The 17,454-nt window shown below is 33.3% G+C and overlaps 1 protein-coding gene across 1 annotated transcript in view; it reads right to left on the bottom strand.

The window, feature by feature from the left end:
- Positions 1-17,064, bottom strand: part of LOC129747225 (galactosylgalactosylxylosylprotein 3-beta-glucuronosyltransferase S) — a 42,389-nt gene extending 25,325 nt beyond the window's left edge. The window contains exons 1-2 of the mRNA XM_055741320.1: positions 16,934-17,064; positions 15,977-16,863 (exon numbers count right to left, since the gene is read on the bottom strand). Coding sequence (XP_055597295.1) covers positions 15,977-16,100 — 124 coding nt within the window. The 5' untranslated portion in view covers positions 16,101-16,863; positions 16,934-17,064. The remainder of the gene's footprint in view (positions 1-15,976; positions 16,864-16,933) is intronic.
- Positions 17,065-17,454: the final 390 nt, after the last annotated feature.

Below are 17,454 nucleotides of genomic sequence, written 5' to 3'. Positions count from 1 at the left end.
TTTAATTTGTAATTCTTGATTCTCAGTTTTGGAATTTTGTATTTGATTCCATGTTTCTTTTTACTTTTTAACCTGTTATTTATTGAGTAAACTTTGTAGATTTTTTGCAAAAAGTGACTGCGAGTGTTTGAAATATAAAATTTTATGATGGTTATGTTATTTGATAACAAAACAGAGGCTATCTAAGAACTACTTGTTTGTAAATAAATGAAAAACTTTGATTGTCCTGTAAGCTACAGCTCAACTTTTGTGTTCGATTAATTAAAAAGTATTCACACGTTTTGCAAACAAGTGATCAGATTTCCGTTATTGTTTTAAAACAACAATTATTTTTTGCATTTATGGTTAATGATAAATAAAATCTTGATCTCTATATGCTGATGCTTCAAAACAGTGAAAAGCATTAAAAACTACAATTATACTTAAAAAATGCTATTTTGCCGTTTGGTCCATTCCGCTTTTCCTAAATTGGATGTAATTTTAAAATTGTCTTCTGGACAAGGCTGGTAATTTTCAGTCAATTTTATTGTCTGAAAATCTGTGTGTAAGGTCTAAAACTTAATTATCGTTTTAGCACGATTTTTTAGATATTTTATTCAAAAATTAATATATTTGCGCAGCAAGCTGAAGAGCCGCAGCTTTACGCCCAAAGAGCCGCATGCGGCTCGCGAGCCGCAGGTTGCCGACCTATGTCCCAGATCGATCCTATTCTTCACTGATGGGTCAAAAATTGATAATAGAACTGGGGCAGGGGTTTTCGGACCTAGACTCAGGATCTCAATTCCTATGGAAAACTGGCCAACAGTATTCCAAGCCGAAATTCAAGCAATTCTAGAATGCACTTTAGCCTGTTTGAAAAGGGGATACAGGTACACAAGTATCTGCATAGTCTCTGACAGCCAGGCAGCTCTTCAAGCACTAAGAACGTTCACATGTTACTCCAAGCTAATATGGGAGTGTATTGTTGCACTAAGAAACCTGGACATAAGGAACAGAGTATCTTTATTCTGGGTACCAGGCCACTGCGGCATCCTAGGGTTCCCCCCTTCTTCGTTCGAAGAAGCAGACCATCTAGCAAGGGAAGGATCTCAGGGACTGTTGATTGGACCTGAACCTTTCTGCGGAGTATCGAGAAGTGCCCTGACTATGGAGCTCAAGAACTGGGAAAGCACCACTATCGTTTCCAACTGGAAAACAGCGGAGGGATCAACTCAGGCAAAAAGATTCATTGAACCAAGCGCACGATTCTCCAAAAACATGTTGAACCTAAAGCTTAGTTCTTTTAGAAATGGGACACTTTCATTTGCTTATAGCTCGTTAAATAGTTATTGGATATTAAAAATTTTGACAGCATTTTGTTGCCTGTAAAAAATACTATTCGACCTATTTTTTTTCAAAATTTTAAATTTACGCGTTTTTGAGATATGTACGATGCAAGAGAAAAAGAAAAAAAAATATTTTGCACAGTTTCCTTTAAAAAACGTCATTATCAAATTGATAGCTGAAAAAACCGTTGATTATTCAAAGAATTACTGAGTTTTTGTGGTGGATAAGTATGCAAACACTGTAAAAAATGTCCACAAAGTTCAAATCAAGCATTGGAGTTAAGCATATGATCGGCAACAACGGTTAAGGATCATCAAGGAAGTCAAGTCTCATACCAGCATTTTTAATTTTCAATAAACGAAAAACTAAGGGTAGATCGCTGGTAGATGTCCAAAACAATTTTCTCCGATAAGCTGATAGTGTTGCCTAGTGATGACTCATTGAAATCCAATCTCAAACATCCATTTTTTGATAGTTCCAAAGCTCTTTAGCTGTAAAACCGGTACCGAAAAAAAACGTTCAAAAAATGTGGTCAAAAATAATCAAATTTGTTCATTTCGGAACAACTGTATCCACTAAAATGCTTCCAGTTTCCAGTTTCCAGAGAAGTATTGGACCAAAAAGTATCAGAAATTGAAGAAGGAGGGTGAAGCCACCTAAAATATAGATTTTACGAAGTATAAGTTGGAGAAACTGATCAAAACCATGACTGATAGAAGTGTGCGCCGGCCAATGGGAGATACCAAGAATAAAGTAGAAATTTCTTTAACCAAAAACGGTAAATATTTTTTTTCAAATTTTTTCATAAAAGATCATAACATTACCTTGTTTTTTTCAAAGAAAGTATTTCGTTTAAACGAATGGTTTTTTAGATACAGGCATCCGTAACTGTCCCATTTCTAAAAGAACTAAGCTTTAAGTAAGCACGAGTGAAGTACTCACACAGGTCTCTTGACCGGACATTGTCCAACAAAACAGCATCTCAAAAGGATAAACATAATTCAAAACGATGACTGTCAGTTCTGCGGGTTCGAAAAAGAAACAGCAGAGCATCTTCTATGCAACTGCTGCGCCCTCCTAAATAGGAGAGAGCGAGTACTTGGGGCAAAGTTAATAAGCGCACAAGACATATGGTTGCATATCAGCCCTAAGAAGGTTATATCATACATCTTTGATATCATGCCCGATTGGGATAAAATCAAACATATTATAATCAACATTGGTAACTCTCAGCATGCTTCATATACTTCAGCAAGGACATTTATATCAGCACCACCTCCAGGAGAAAGTTCTTACTAGAAGGAAATTTCAAGCATTGAGGTACTGAGGAAACTCTTAACATTCTTTCCATCAATCGTGGGTTCGCGTCTTAACTACAAAAGTTCGTGTTTGATCTTGCATTTCTATGACCACGCAGAAAATTATGTTTATGTTTTATTTTCAACATAGGAATTTCAGCCTACTCCAACTTTTCTTCGTGTAGCAATGTATGTTGCTATGGTTCTCAATTTGTGTTGTTTTTTGCCGAATGAAAAAAAGGTCCCGATTGATGGAGTATGCTAATAAATCTACAATTTGAGATTCTAATGTCATTTGAATTGAAACAATCATTGATGGAAATTTCACTGTTTGGACAGTACTGAATATTTCATAAAAGAAATCATAAGAAGGCAACAATTTACTAAGACAATTGATCTTAAAATCTTCTCTAAAATTTTATTTGAGATTTATTGATGACCACATCATCATTATTATTATTATTATTATTATCTGGAGCACGTTTGGTAAATGGAAATCAGCATTTCTCTAAAATGAATAAATTGGTGAAGGAAAAAATCCTTCGTGTAGAATTAGCTCTTTTCAATACTTTTCATTTAGGCACATCTGATTTTTTGAAAACTCCAAAACATGTTGAACCGATGAATAAAAATCATATTTTGAGTATAAAATTTATTAACGAAGTCAACTTACTTATCATGAAAGATATTATGGAAAAAATAGTAGATATACTTGTGTTGTATTTAGTATAATTGTCAGATCGGGACACAAAGTTTTGGTGATAATGAGCTTAACAGTTTTCGCCAGAAGCTTTCTAAATTTATTCTAAGGCAACTTAGGTCTTCTCGATAGCATTTATTCATGTTCGTAAGAACTTTCCTCACATGGAGGCGCGTTTCATGTGTCCTTCAAGTTTCTTAGGAGTGAGGAATATTCCTACTATATTATATTTGATAAAATGCTTAGTCAGCAATCAACTGTCTCTCCAGTCAACAGTGCAGGTGAACCTGAAAGCATATAGTAACGCGGGGTAAATACCACAATAGATCAACTACTGGTCGCAGTGGGCTCTCACCTACAAGGAAAAAAAAAGTTCTCAACACCTTCAAATGCAGTTTCCGATCCTTAGGTCCACTATGTCGCTTGGTATGAACCTGCCGATCGATAGTATGCATCTCACGGAAACGTTTGAGAACGCTACACTCGGTTGATTTGACCATTTTTAACGATTTCGCGATTTTTGAACCCAACCACGTCGGGTTTTCACGTGGGTGTCCAAAATTAATTTTCGTCTCGCAGCTTCCATCACGTGTAATTTTTTTGAAACAAAACGAATCGTAATACAATTTTCAACACTGATAGAGGAAACATTCCAAAACAAAGTACTCTCAAAACATTCCAGATTCGACAACTAGGAGCACTATGGTATAATAAACAGTGCGTTCAGATTTAAGAAGACCCATGCTTTATATGGCATCCGAAATAAGATTCCATAATAAACATTTAACCGAATAAAAACTCCTTAACTTGAACATCCTCCGATTGCAACAATTTATATGACTTTGAACAATCACATCAGTGATCACTATCAGGTTCCATAATCATCTTCGCGGGGTCCAATTAGGGGTATCATTGCCGGTATTGGAGGTTGTTTCGTAAGAGCGATAAACACTTTACTCGGGAGTGATTCTGTTATTTTTGTTCCCTGTTCATAATGACGTTCACAACGAACCGATTGCACCGGATCGCGTGTCTCGTGTTCTTTGATGCTGATAATGTGCGTTGGCAGGTCTTGCGTGATATGACGGTTTCGGTCACATGCTAGATTGCTTTTACATTTGATGAAATTTGAAAACAATACACTTTGAATCGATCTCATTTTGAACTTGATGGTCAGTTTAAAAATTATGTTAAAAAAAAGTAAATTCAGAACAAAAACATCGTGGTATTCATCGAGAACAAGACATGAGACGTGATGAAACACTCAAAAATGCTTAACAACTTCATGCTGAATGTACGTACCAAAAAAAAAAACGTTTTTATTCTACAGTTGTAAAAAGAAGTTCTGTTTTTTTCGTTACAGATACTTTAAGAAACAGTTTTGCAATTTTTCCAACACTATAATGAAAATTTTGTTTCATCGACTGTTTTATACTTGATGATTACATTAAAAAAAAAAAATTTATGGACCTTAAATTTCAATTCAAAACAAAATTTTCATGTGGTTATTTATCAAAACGGTTGAAAATTGAAGAAGTTGTGGTTATTAGACTAGTTCACTTTTTGGCTTTTTTCGCTGATCACAACGCCACTTACAGGGTTTGATCCTCATTCATTTTCAAGTACTCTGGCCAAATTTGAGCTCATTTGAGTAACTTTCCAGCGTGCGCTAGGAGTTTTATTAAAAAAAATCCAATTTTCTGGAAAATTTCCGTAGATGTGTTCTAGTAAGCTGTTGTTAATATAAAATGATAATTTTTTAGTGCTCGGTGATTGGTATGACAAGCATTCGTATGGACCTGTTTTAGATAATTGACTAAATCAAACCGAAAAAATTTAAAAATTCATAAATTACCAACTTTTACAGAAAATTGACTTACAAGTTGAGAGCTTAAAATCAGTAGTAAATAGAAAAAAAATATTTTCGATATAAACTTTTCATAAAAAGATAGCCTTATTTATAACCTTCAATTTGATGTATAACACTTAATGATCGCCAGAGTGCTGGCAAAGTTATTCAAATATCTATGCCACAAATTTGATTTGATAAAATATTTTTCATTCAAGTTTGCTCCACACCAACTTGTGCACAAGAAAGGATATTTGATTCATTCAAGTTCACCATGACGGGGCCAGGAGTTAAAAAAAAGCCCGCGCTTTGATCAAGTTGTAAGCTAGTCCTCTTGATGCCACGTTTTGCAGGTTGCATGATACTAAAACTTGAATGGAGACACCAATATGATTCAAAGAATTTGATGTGAATGTTTGAATATCTTTGCTTGTACTGTTGCGATAATTAAGTGTTATACATCAAATTAAAGGTTATAAATAAGGCTATCTTTTTATGAAAAGTTTATATTGAAAATATTTTTTTTCTATTTACTACTGATTTTAAGTTTTTAACTTGTAAGTAAATTTTCTGTAAAAGTTGGTAGTTTATGAATTTTTAAATTTTTTCGGTTTGATTTAGTCAATTATCTAAAACAGGTCCATACGAATGCTTGTCATACCAATCACCGAGCACTATAAAATTATCATTTTATATTAACAACAGCTTGCTAGAACACATCTACGGAAATTTTCCAGAAAAATGGACTTTTTTCAATAAAACTTCTAGCGCACGCTGGAAACTTACTCGAATGAGCTCAAATTCGGCCAGAGTTCTTGAAAATGAATGAGGATCAAACCCTGTTAGTGGCGTTGTGATCAGCGAAAAAAGCCGAAAAGTGAACTAGTCTAATGGTTATCTTTTTATAACAGTAAGGTTTACATTTTTGAATAATTTTACGAACCGTAGTGTAATATTCAACAATGTAGTTAAGAGGCAAATAAACTCCTGTTTTTTCAAGACAGATTACGACTCGGATATTAAAAAATTATTCTTATTTAATTTTTTTCATTTTGGCGAATTATGAAGTTCAAGGTAGACTAATGTTTAGACAGAAATAAAAGTATTATAGGTGGAAAAATCAAAGTTAGAGCGCTCTAGGTAGAAGAAATTGAATAATAATTGGTGATAATTAGTGGTATGAATAAGATTTAGCAATTGCTTCGGTAGCTTTTACTTTGCTCGAAATCAAGCAAAGCAAAAGCCCAAAGCATTTGCTTAGTTTGGTATGAATAAACGTTTGCTTAGCAGATGTGTACTAAAGTCTTAGAACATAGCTTTTGCTTCGAAAAAAAGAGCTATCCAACCAGCAGAATCTGAAATTTTCTAAAGTAAAATGAAAGAAGAGTATCAAAAAATTGAAAAGTACGGCTAAAATAGCCATGAAATCGACGGTGTGGGTGGTGGGTGTAAGAACGATTGGAAAAATTTAAGTCAATACATGCTCGCATGTTGATGTTTAAAGAAAATTGAATATTGTCAAACAAAAATTGGCCTAGCTTTTTAACATTTATCATAAGCTCTCCCACACGTTTTCGGATCGGGATAATCCGATATATAAAAAAATAGGCAATAGGCGCGCATCTTAACTTAGATGTTTTTTTATCTTTGAATTATAAAAAAATCATATAAATTTGGGAGATCTGAATTATGTTTAAAATTATTACAACTTTCTTCCAACTTCAAGCCGATTGGGACTTCTTCCACTGTAGCCGGATTTTTTTAATTTGAAATATTTACTAATTGATTTGTTTTGTTTCATCTTAGACGAATCATTTCATACAACAACAGGAATATGAAAAAAGTTGGGTTATCACTTCGACTGTTCTTTATCTATGTTGAAAATGCCTTTTTAAATTGTATTGAAGTGTAATATTGCTAATTTTATAAATTCATGACGTTGTTGAAGAATTTGTTTATTGGAAAATTCTGCTACCAAGCATGCTTAGAAAATAAAGTAATTGCTAGGAGATTTCTCGAGCGATTGCTTCAGATTTGGGCTTTATTCATACCGAACTAGCTTGTTCTAAAAGTAAAAGCTCCTGACTGAGAAAACAGCTGTCAGAAAAAACTTTATTCATATCAACCGAAGCAATTGCTTTCTGCGACTGCTCGACTGCTCGATTTAGTTTAGCAAAAGCAATTGCTAGGGGTTTTTCATACCACCTAATGTGAGCAGGGCTTTTGCTTCGTGAAAACGTAACATAATTAGAAAAATTATCACAAACACTAACACACAAATGTAAACGAAAATCAAAACAAAATGTCCCGAATCAAATAAGGATAGACAAAGGCCAGTACATTGAAAGTTTATTTTAAAGATTGTCATAATAACAGTGTTAAAAATATTATTTTAGTGTCCACTGAAAAGGAGCGAAAGCCAGAGTTCGAAACGTCTGGTCAACTGGTAAAAACGTTTTTGAATCTAAAATCCGGACTTGAAACAAAAAAGTTATTGCGTTTCAAATAATGTATTTCGGCCGCAACTTGTCGTCTAAAGGCCCACGTACACTTCACGTGAGAATGGACGTGGAAAAATCTTTATTTTATCAATAATTCAAAAACTACTGGAATTTCATCTTCAACAATTATCTATCGATTCTTCTATTTCACAAAATCAGTTATTCTTATGAAATTTCATATTTTTTCGATATATTTGTGATGTCATAACGCATAAAGTGGTAAAGTGTCATAAATATAACATAAAAAAAATAACGCATTAAGTACCAATGGCAGTAATTTTTGGTACTGTTCAATTTCAATTTTACATTTTTTGTCAAAAATGTTTTTAAAGAAAAAGCGTAGGAGTGCTGCATACATTTAGGGGTGCAAAATATTACAAAAGTTTTTACTAGGTAGGTAGCTGAAATAATAAAAATTAATGTTTAGATGGATGAAATTTTGAAATTAACAAACGCGTGATGCAAAACAATCATACTTCAGCATATGGAAACGAGATTTAGAAAGTGAATCATTGTTAAAGTTTTAAGGTGATATCATTAAGCCAATAAGTCATACTGGGTAAGGTCTTTTTTCCGGCTACTGCAAAACCTACTGCAACACACAAATATAATTTACGGTGTTCGATTATTCGATGGTGTACTATTAATTGTTTTTTACTTAGGGAGTTTTTCTTATTATAAATCTAAACTTTCCAAAAAAAATCTTCAAAATTTCTTTGAAAACGTTTAAATTCACAACCAAATAGGGCTTGTGATAAAGCTCATTTGGAAAGTCTGTTGCTTCTTGAGGCGATGTTCGTGAGTTCGAGCCCAAGAGTAAACATCGATCACATCAAGTTGTGCCGGATAAGTTTTTCAATGACTGTCCGCCAACTGCATCGTTGATATAAGTCGCGAATGACAAAAAGATGTTAAAGCGACTATAATCGATTAAAAAAAAAGCACAACCATATCTTAAACAAGAATGTTTAGAACTTTAAGGAGAGTGAACACACTGATATTTAATTTGTGCGAATGTGCAATAAGCAAATTCTTAGAATCTAGAATGATTATTTACTATTAACGCTGCAAATATGAAGTTCGAAACGGAATCGGAAATTGTCATGTTAAAATTACTTATTGCTTTATGATAAATCCCGATTTAGACTTTGCAACAGCCAATTTTTTTCAATCAAAAATGGTGGACAATAGATCTCTAGAAATGGTTTTGATTTTCAGATATGATTTATACCGTCAAACGGGGCATCATGCAAAAGCAGGGTTAGATGCAACATTTGTATACCACGCCACTCGTTCAATTTTCATTTCAATATACTGTAATAAAGTTATCATTGAATGATAACAATTTTATGATGACATAGTTTTTAACATCGTGAAAGAATTTTTTAAAGTTTTTGATTCTCATTAAAAAATTAAAAAATCGAGCCATAGATGTTCAAATTTTTACATTTTTCGATGCCGTAAAAAACTTCACCTCGTTTGACAAATTGGCTTAATGATATCACCTTCAAATTTTATATTGCTTTCACTGTCCAATACCAACACTGTTGGTGTATAAATATTTTATGAACAATCACCAATTTTTTTCAAATAAATATTTTTATAATTCAGTTAGCTGACTGGGGCAAAATGCAACAAAATGCATGTCAGAACTAAATCTTATAAATCGCGTTTCCATAGGCTGGGATATGATTGTTTTGCATTATGTGTTTGTTAACATTAAAATTTCATACATCCTAAGATATATTTACATGATTTAAGATAATAGAATAATTTGTAGTATTTTTTACCCCTAGATGTATGCAGCAGATTAACACTTTTTTATAAAACATTTTTGACAGAAAACATATAAAATTTAATTCGAACAAAACAAAAAATAACTACAAATGCGTTATGACATCACAAATGTATCAAAAATTTTACATTTCATTTGATTTTTCATGAATTACAGGGTTTGTTGCAACTTGCCCCTTTTTCTTAGTAGGGTGAAAATCGCACGTTTTTTTAAATTTAAAAATAACTGGTAAAATCAATAATTTTTCTGACTACGTCAGTTTGGTGTTCCATCAACCTCAAAACTTTTGATGTACAAGAGGTATGATTATCTGTAAGCATTAAGATTTTAGAAGCCATTGAAGTTGAAAAGTGTTGCATGTTGCCCCAGTTGACGGTTTATTTTTATTAGTTAGAATGGAAAATGTTGTACAAGTTCTTACAACTTAATCTGGACAAGAAGCTGCGGTTTTGGCATTGGATTTGGCTTAAACCTGTTTTAAAATGCTTTTTTTTATTTAAATAAAATGTTAAAAGCAAAATATCTCGTTTAAAATTTGTTTTCTTAATTCTCAACATAAATATTTTATCTCGAGCTACATTTAGTTTGATTTATTTGATGTTCCTTCTAACGACATAACCTGATGAACAATATTCTTCCAATTTACTCGGTCCATGCCAACCGTTCTCCAACTTTTCGAGCTTCGATTTTTTAAATTTCCAAATTAAATCTTTTATCCAGAGCTACGAGTATCCAATACGAGTTAAAAGTTTATTGAGGTTTCTAAATTTCAACTTCAATTCCAAATGCTGTATCTGATTTCAATACAAATGTTATTCCAATTCTCGATTATAAATCTGAAATCTGAATACATCGGATAATTTAATATTAATGTGAATCGAATGCAAAATTCAATAAGAATCTGAGAAAGGCAATATTTTGGTTTTGAATATTTTATGTCGTTGACATCAAAGGAAGTTAATTTGATTTTAAATTGAATCACTGGTTGAATTTCAAAATATTTTGAATAAGACATACTAATTTAGTTCCCAGTTCTGAATGAAAATTATCCATTTGCATCGTGTTTATGAATTTGTGATTTTCATCTGAACAAGGGTGTGAATTTGAATCTAAAAGATGATATATAATTTTATTGTTGGTTTTTATATTTTTTCTGAATTTAAAATTTTTATTTCAGATCAAATTGAGATTTCAAATCAACTTCTATTTTTTAATTGTTCTTTGATTGTAAGCTTTTCTATGTAGTGTTGAAAGTGTAAAAATTTTGTTAACATTTATTTTATTAAACCGAAAAGCCAACATCCCAAGAAGAACATAAAACCAGTCGTAAATTAACATTGAAATTATTAACTCTAACGCTTTACCTTCCCCTAGTTATTTATTTGCAAATTAATTAAACTCATATTAGTGTCCAAATAATGATTCGAAATTAGTGTTAAGTTAATTTAAGTGTTCTTAGTTAGGTAAAAAATACATAATTTGGAAATTTGAATGGAATAAAATGCGTTAAGTACATTTGAAATCAGAAAAAACATCTATAGTTAATGGTTCTAGTCTTTAATCATTGGGTTTAAGTCGATGTTTTCCTTTTTGCGAAAAAACTATGAAAATCTGTATCAAAATTCTTTCTTGAGAAGAGTTTTTGAAGCGATTAACTTTGTTTTGAATCAATATTATTAGTCTGATAAAAAATTTTCAGTAGAACATCTCCTGAGACGTTCATGAAGCTTCATGAAGGGGAAGGGATTCATCTCCCAATCACAACCCCCCCCTCCCCCCTCCGTTCCTACGGCCGTTCCATAAATGTTGAAATTCCAATGATTAAATAAATAAAAAATATGTTCGTAAATATTTGGATTCGAAATTCTTTCAGGATCAATTTTTGAATAATAATCTTTACTTTTCAAAAATCACACTTGTATCTCTCCTTTATCTTTTTAAACACAAGTCATTTTTTTTATAATATTCTTTTATCAATTTATGATTTTGAAAATTTGAAATGTTCTTACTTAAATTAGAAGACATTCACCGATAAGGCTCTAAAAATAAAATAGGTAAAACTTTTATGAAGTTTCACTGACTTATACTGGAAAAACCTAAATTTAGCCTCAATTAAACTTCATTGGTTCAACATAAAAAATCATTCAAATATGTTTTTTTATGGTTTTTTGTCTCAAAATTTCAAAGTTTATAAAGACAAGAATTAAAACTCGTTTGGGTCTTAGCATTTAAGGTTGCCAGAGTATGTACCAGACATATCCGGACTGGGCGAATTCGGTCCATTTATCTAATAACATAGCCAAATCTGGGCATCAGATTACAAAATGTTCTACTAAAAATCCGGGCAAATTGGCTAAAAACCACGGAATTATTCAATTAAAAATCAAAAGGAATACCTTTGAAAATAAATTTGTACATCAAAACACATGAGCAGATTTTAAATCGTATTTTAGGATCCCTTAAAAATTGTTCGTGATTGTTTAGATTAAATTTACTAAAATAAAGTCATTTTTTGACGCAAAAATGAAACAAATATTTTTAATAACTCAATTTAAGTTTTTTTTCTTCAGTTTTGGGATCAAAATGAATAAATTTGTGCCAAATCCAGGTTTTTTTTTACGAAATCCGGGCAACCGAGCCGGACCGAACTTTTCCTAAGTTTTGTGTCAAATATCCGGGCAAGTCCGGGTTAAACCGGACAATTTGGCTAGCTTATCTTAGCATCACCATAACAATCTGGTTCAGTTAAGCATTCTTTGAGCTTGTTCTAGCTATGTTAATATTTTTCGATTGAAGAAAATATTCTTTAAGTTGCTTCCAAAGAATGATGGCACCAGATGTTTCTCCGGAGTCCTATCAAAATCCCTTGAATCAAACAATGAATGATTGGACGAGTTAAATTAAATAAATTTGGCAGATGATGAAAAACGGCTGTTAAAAATATACTTTCTCTGCGTTATAACATTTTCGACTCAAGTGTTCGCAGTATACAAAGATGAAAGTTTTCCTTGAGAATTCAATTTCAAAAACCAATTTCATTTATCCATATTTTATTACTTTCTATGAACTATTTTAGCTGAAGGAACATATACATATGTATAGGAATAATCATCAAGAAAATAAGTTTTTAAAATGTTCCCCTTATTTTGGCAATGTCCCGCTTCTTATCAAGAAATGTCCAGTTTTTTTTTTTTTTGAAAACATCTGGTAAACCTTCTTTAAGCGATGGTTTTAATAAATCCATGTTTTTCTCACAAATGGACAGGAGTTTTGTGTTTTCATCAAATCTTTTTATAGTTGAAGATCTCATCTGCAAATTTGAACGATAATTTTGAACTTTTGTTCCGCCGTTTTTTGATATCTTTACAAAGGTGTGGATAACTAAAATTTTCAATTTTGAACCTACTGTTCCTGCTTTAGTACTGAAACTAGATACTAAAATATCGAAAAAAACGTTCGATTTTCGAAAAATCCCTTAACATAGATTAAATATTCATTTTCTTGTGAAAGATCATAATGAACACTTAAATACTCCTTATGAATTTTTAATTTCTTATATTTTCGAACCCAGTCAGTTTTACAAGCAGCGCAATAATGACAACTTTTTCGTGCTCATTTTTGTGCCTTATTTTCTTTAAGTTGACAAAGAAAGATTAAAATGTTCAACATTGGCTCATAATTATACCCTTATGAATTTTCGCAATGAAACAAATGTTTTGATAACATTGGATCTAAAAGTGGAATGCCATGGTCAATGTTTTCTACTTTCTAACCCTTTAAAAATATTCCAAATTTTCTAGAGATTTTCCTTTATTTTTTGAAAAATATATAAAACAGTTCAAATTTATCACAGTGATGATGGCTTCCCTTGAAACTTTGGATCAGATAGTTGAATAACGTGATTTTTTTCTTATTCAATCTTATTTCTAAAAATGCTTTACACTTATTTAAGCGTTCTGTTTTACCACTGACGTGACAGTACATTTTTGAAAACGTCTAGGATTCTATGAAAGTTACTTTTTATTCAAACCAGCCGAATTCGTTATACTTCGTTTTACTTTTTACTTAATAAATCGTTGGAAAATGTTTCACTTCATCTGTACGTTTTTAACTTCTTTGTCCTCGTGAATAAATTTTCATAAAAATCGTCATAAAATTGATCGAGTTTTGTCCCACTTTAAGTTGATTTTGTATGGGAGCCCCACTTTTATAATACGTGAGAATATCGAAACCTATATTCCAACCATCTTTACCCGAAAAACCTTCGGATACCAAATTTCACTTCACTCCGACCGTCCGTTTATACGTGATGGTGTTACAAAGAAAACGTCTCCATTTTTATATATCAGAAATAGCGGTATGATAGCTTAACAGAAGATTCAAATTTTCTTGTTTGCACAACAGCATCTTAAATCTATGCCAGTGAAATGAATAAATTACAATTTTTGGCATTTTAGAACCAAAGTAGGTTCAAAGTACGGTAACTCACTCTATGTGACTTTAAAACCAAAGATTTTTTCATTAAAGATATATCAGAATTTAAATTATAAATTAAAATAATTAAACTATTTTACAAATGCACATAGCTTTATCATTTTTCAACGGACATTGAAATTGTATCAGCTTATGAAACAAAACAATGTTTTGTAGTAAAAATCTACACGAAAACTCGTTATAAGCTAAAAAAGTACTTAAATGTGCATGTTTGGTCAGACCTTCGGATAGGATTAAGATAAGATGTTATCTTGTCGACAACCAACTTAAAAAAAGGCAGTTTATTCTTATTTTATTTAACATTACAATTTTTCCCTCCAAATCTTCACAAATGGTTTTAAAACAAAACAATGACAAACTGGCAACATTTAAGATTCAAATTATAGTAAACAATTCAAGGGGCTTTGTTATAATATGTAATACACTGCAATTAGGGTAACCAATAATGATCGAGATCCATCATACCGGCCACCTTAAACAACTGTTTAAACTATGGTAGCCCTAGATTGTTTTGTTTTCAAGTTCACTTGGGCGCAATCTTTAGTAGACTAGTCTATTGTTACGTATGATGGCTTACGGTTGATGGCATTAAACAGCTGCAGGCGCTCGGTAGGATTTTTCGACTGGCTCACGAATGCTCGGACTTTCAGAAACTGGTAGGTACAGGAAGATTAGTTGCGAGCATCTGAATTCCACAAACTTTGGGACTGGTGGTTTTCATTCATCGGCTAGGACATAAGTCTGTGGAATATTTGTGACTCACTGATCCGGGAGCCAAGAGCCACAGGGATCAGCTATCGGCGCGATCACTCTCGATGGGACCTCCAAAGTTCTATCGAGAGTTAGTACTGGCCGGTAGCCAGTACGGCAGGAACCTAGATGGCTTGTATTGGCACCAGTACTCTCCATCTGGGTCGAATAGTAGATCGGGAACGGGTCAATACAACTGGGATAACAGGGTGGCTTGGCTCGACGCTTACTAGATCTGGGTTCGAACGATGCAATTCTGCCGTGGGCGGTTTAATAAATTCAATTGGAATTAGGATCACTCGGATGGGTATAGGGTCACTCTGGTGGGTATATGGTCACTCGCTTTGGCCTGGGGTGAGTCGAATTCGTCTAGGGTAACTTGGATGGGTCCAGGGCGGTTCGACGGGATAGCTTATCGCTGATCAGGAGCGATAGGCTCCTGGCGAAAGCATTCCCATCCTGGTCACGGCACCAAAATGTTTGGTCAGACCTTCGGATAGGATTAAGATAAGATGTTATCTTGTCGACAACCAACTTAAAAATGTCAGTTTATTCTTATTTTATTTAACATTACAATTTTTCCCTCCAAATCTTCACAAATGGTTTTAAAACAAAACAATGACAAACTGGCAACATTTAAGATTCAAATTATAGTAAACAATTCAAGGGGCTTTGTTATAATATGTAATACACTGCAATTAGGTAAACCAATAATGATCGAGATCCATCAGTGCATTATTTGCAGTTTGCATCACTTATCTGTAGTAAATCATGTTTTTATTTAAGTCGCAAAAATCATCTAGATTTAAATTTTCGGAGAAAATTTGAAGACCCTCGGCGCATTTTTTTCTTATAAAAAAAATGATGGCTCTTACTTTCAGTTCAATGGGAAACGTTATTTGAAAACATTGATTTAATTGTTAAAATTTCTTCATGTAAACCTTGAGTTTAGTGAGCATCAACAAATAGAAAGAGATTGTCGAACAAAAGAGGTATTTAAGTGCTAATATGATCAATTTTGAGTTAACGATTCTTCATATTACAAACTATATTTGGTGAAGTTGTCAGATTTTTAGAAAATAACTCTACATATATTTGCATTTTTGTTCGATCAAAAACTAACACTTTTCGAAAAAATGTATTGAAAATCGCGCAGCACAACAACTTTAGAGCTTATTATCTTTAAAGTAACTTTCATGCACTTTTGGCTTCAAAGACCTCAATAAAAACCATCATAAAAAATCTTTATTTGCTATCATTTACCTGAGGATGCAGACGTGCGGTTGAAGATCAAAATCCCCGCTACCACGAGGAAGAGCACAACCAGGGCAAAGTTTTTGGCCCGAGTCATATTGCGGCAGGACGAGTAAACCATCCTGATGAGCATGGATGGAGTTGGTGTTATGTTTTATGTTTGGATTTTTTTTTCGAAAATTTTATCTGATGATTTTCAGATACTTGTACGGTTAGTATTTTTAGGAACGAAGATTTCCAACCATCGCGTGTGACAATATTACACTATTACCCATCTTATGGAGCTTGTCGGAGAACAAAAATTCGTTCCAAGTGTGTCATCAAATCCGAAGCCAAATTATCCGGATGGCATTGGAAAACTATTAATAAATCTTCAGATAGAAGCACATCCTATTGTAGTTTGAGAACTCAGAAATTGGCACTCGTTTCCACTGGATTTATTGGCCTCTTTTTTCACTGTTGTTGGTTTTGCACAGCTTCTATTTTTTAATGGATGGACTTCGAGCTCGAGATCAGAGATGATGGTGACCCGTTTTGCACTGTCCCGTTTTTATTTTCATTCACTTATCGCTACAATTATCGCTGTTTCGAGATCTGTGGTCGGTCACCTCACCTCGTGAATTGGCGCGCTGATGATATCTCACCCGACTTTTGTTTTAATTAAATCAAACCAACAACGCGTTGTATAATACACTTGCCGTAACCAAAAAGCCAATCAAATATCATTCCTGCTATATTTCATGGCATTTTCCCTTTCAAAACTACGCGAGCCCTGCACATAAAGGAAAGTTATGTACATATGCGACGATTTTTTTCTGGTTTTCCTTTTTTCTGCCTCCTTCTCAATGGGCATTTGTCGTTTCCCTTCAGATTTTATTGGTTTTGTTTGGTTGTACCTGGTTATGCAAATTTAGAACAACATTCAGCATCAACCAGCAAAGAGGAAATTTTTGAAAACAGCCCTACCAGTGAAGACACTCGAAAACTGACCAGCAGCCTTTTGGATCAACCACACAATTTACGGCCCAGCCACAAAAGTCGAGGAACAAAACTTTCCGTACGCAGGCGGACAGAAAAAAAGGTGATGCTTATTAAGCTGATTGATAGCACAGACTGACTGAATGAAATCAAGCCTGCCTGCCAGTAGAAGTAGTAAAAACAACATCGCGAATGACAGATTGACCTTAGGGATTGGAAACTTTGACGTTCCGTTATGTGGTGACATTCTGCCAGCGTTAGGCGAACCAGCTCCGGGATGGATTCGAAACGTTAAATAAAACAGCATGAGTTGTAACGCCATGCGACATGAGGGATTCGAGATGTTGCAAACCAAGCCAGTCCTATGATACCTGCTAGGGTATTTCACACATACTCTAATGGAACGGTCTTAAACTCATACTTGTTCGAAGTACTTTCAGTCGAACCTGTTTACAGATAAGATTAGCGTTCATCAAAAGAGAAGCCAATAATAACATCAATAAAGGTAG

Source organism: Uranotaenia lowii, chromosome 2, assembly GCF_029784155.1.
Source record: "Uranotaenia lowii strain MFRU-FL chromosome 2, ASM2978415v1, whole genome shotgun sequence".
In the NCBI taxonomy this organism is placed as follows: domain Eukaryota; kingdom Metazoa; phylum Arthropoda; class Insecta; order Diptera; family Culicidae; genus Uranotaenia; species Uranotaenia lowii.
This window is presented reverse-complemented; position numbering and strand designations above follow the sequence as displayed.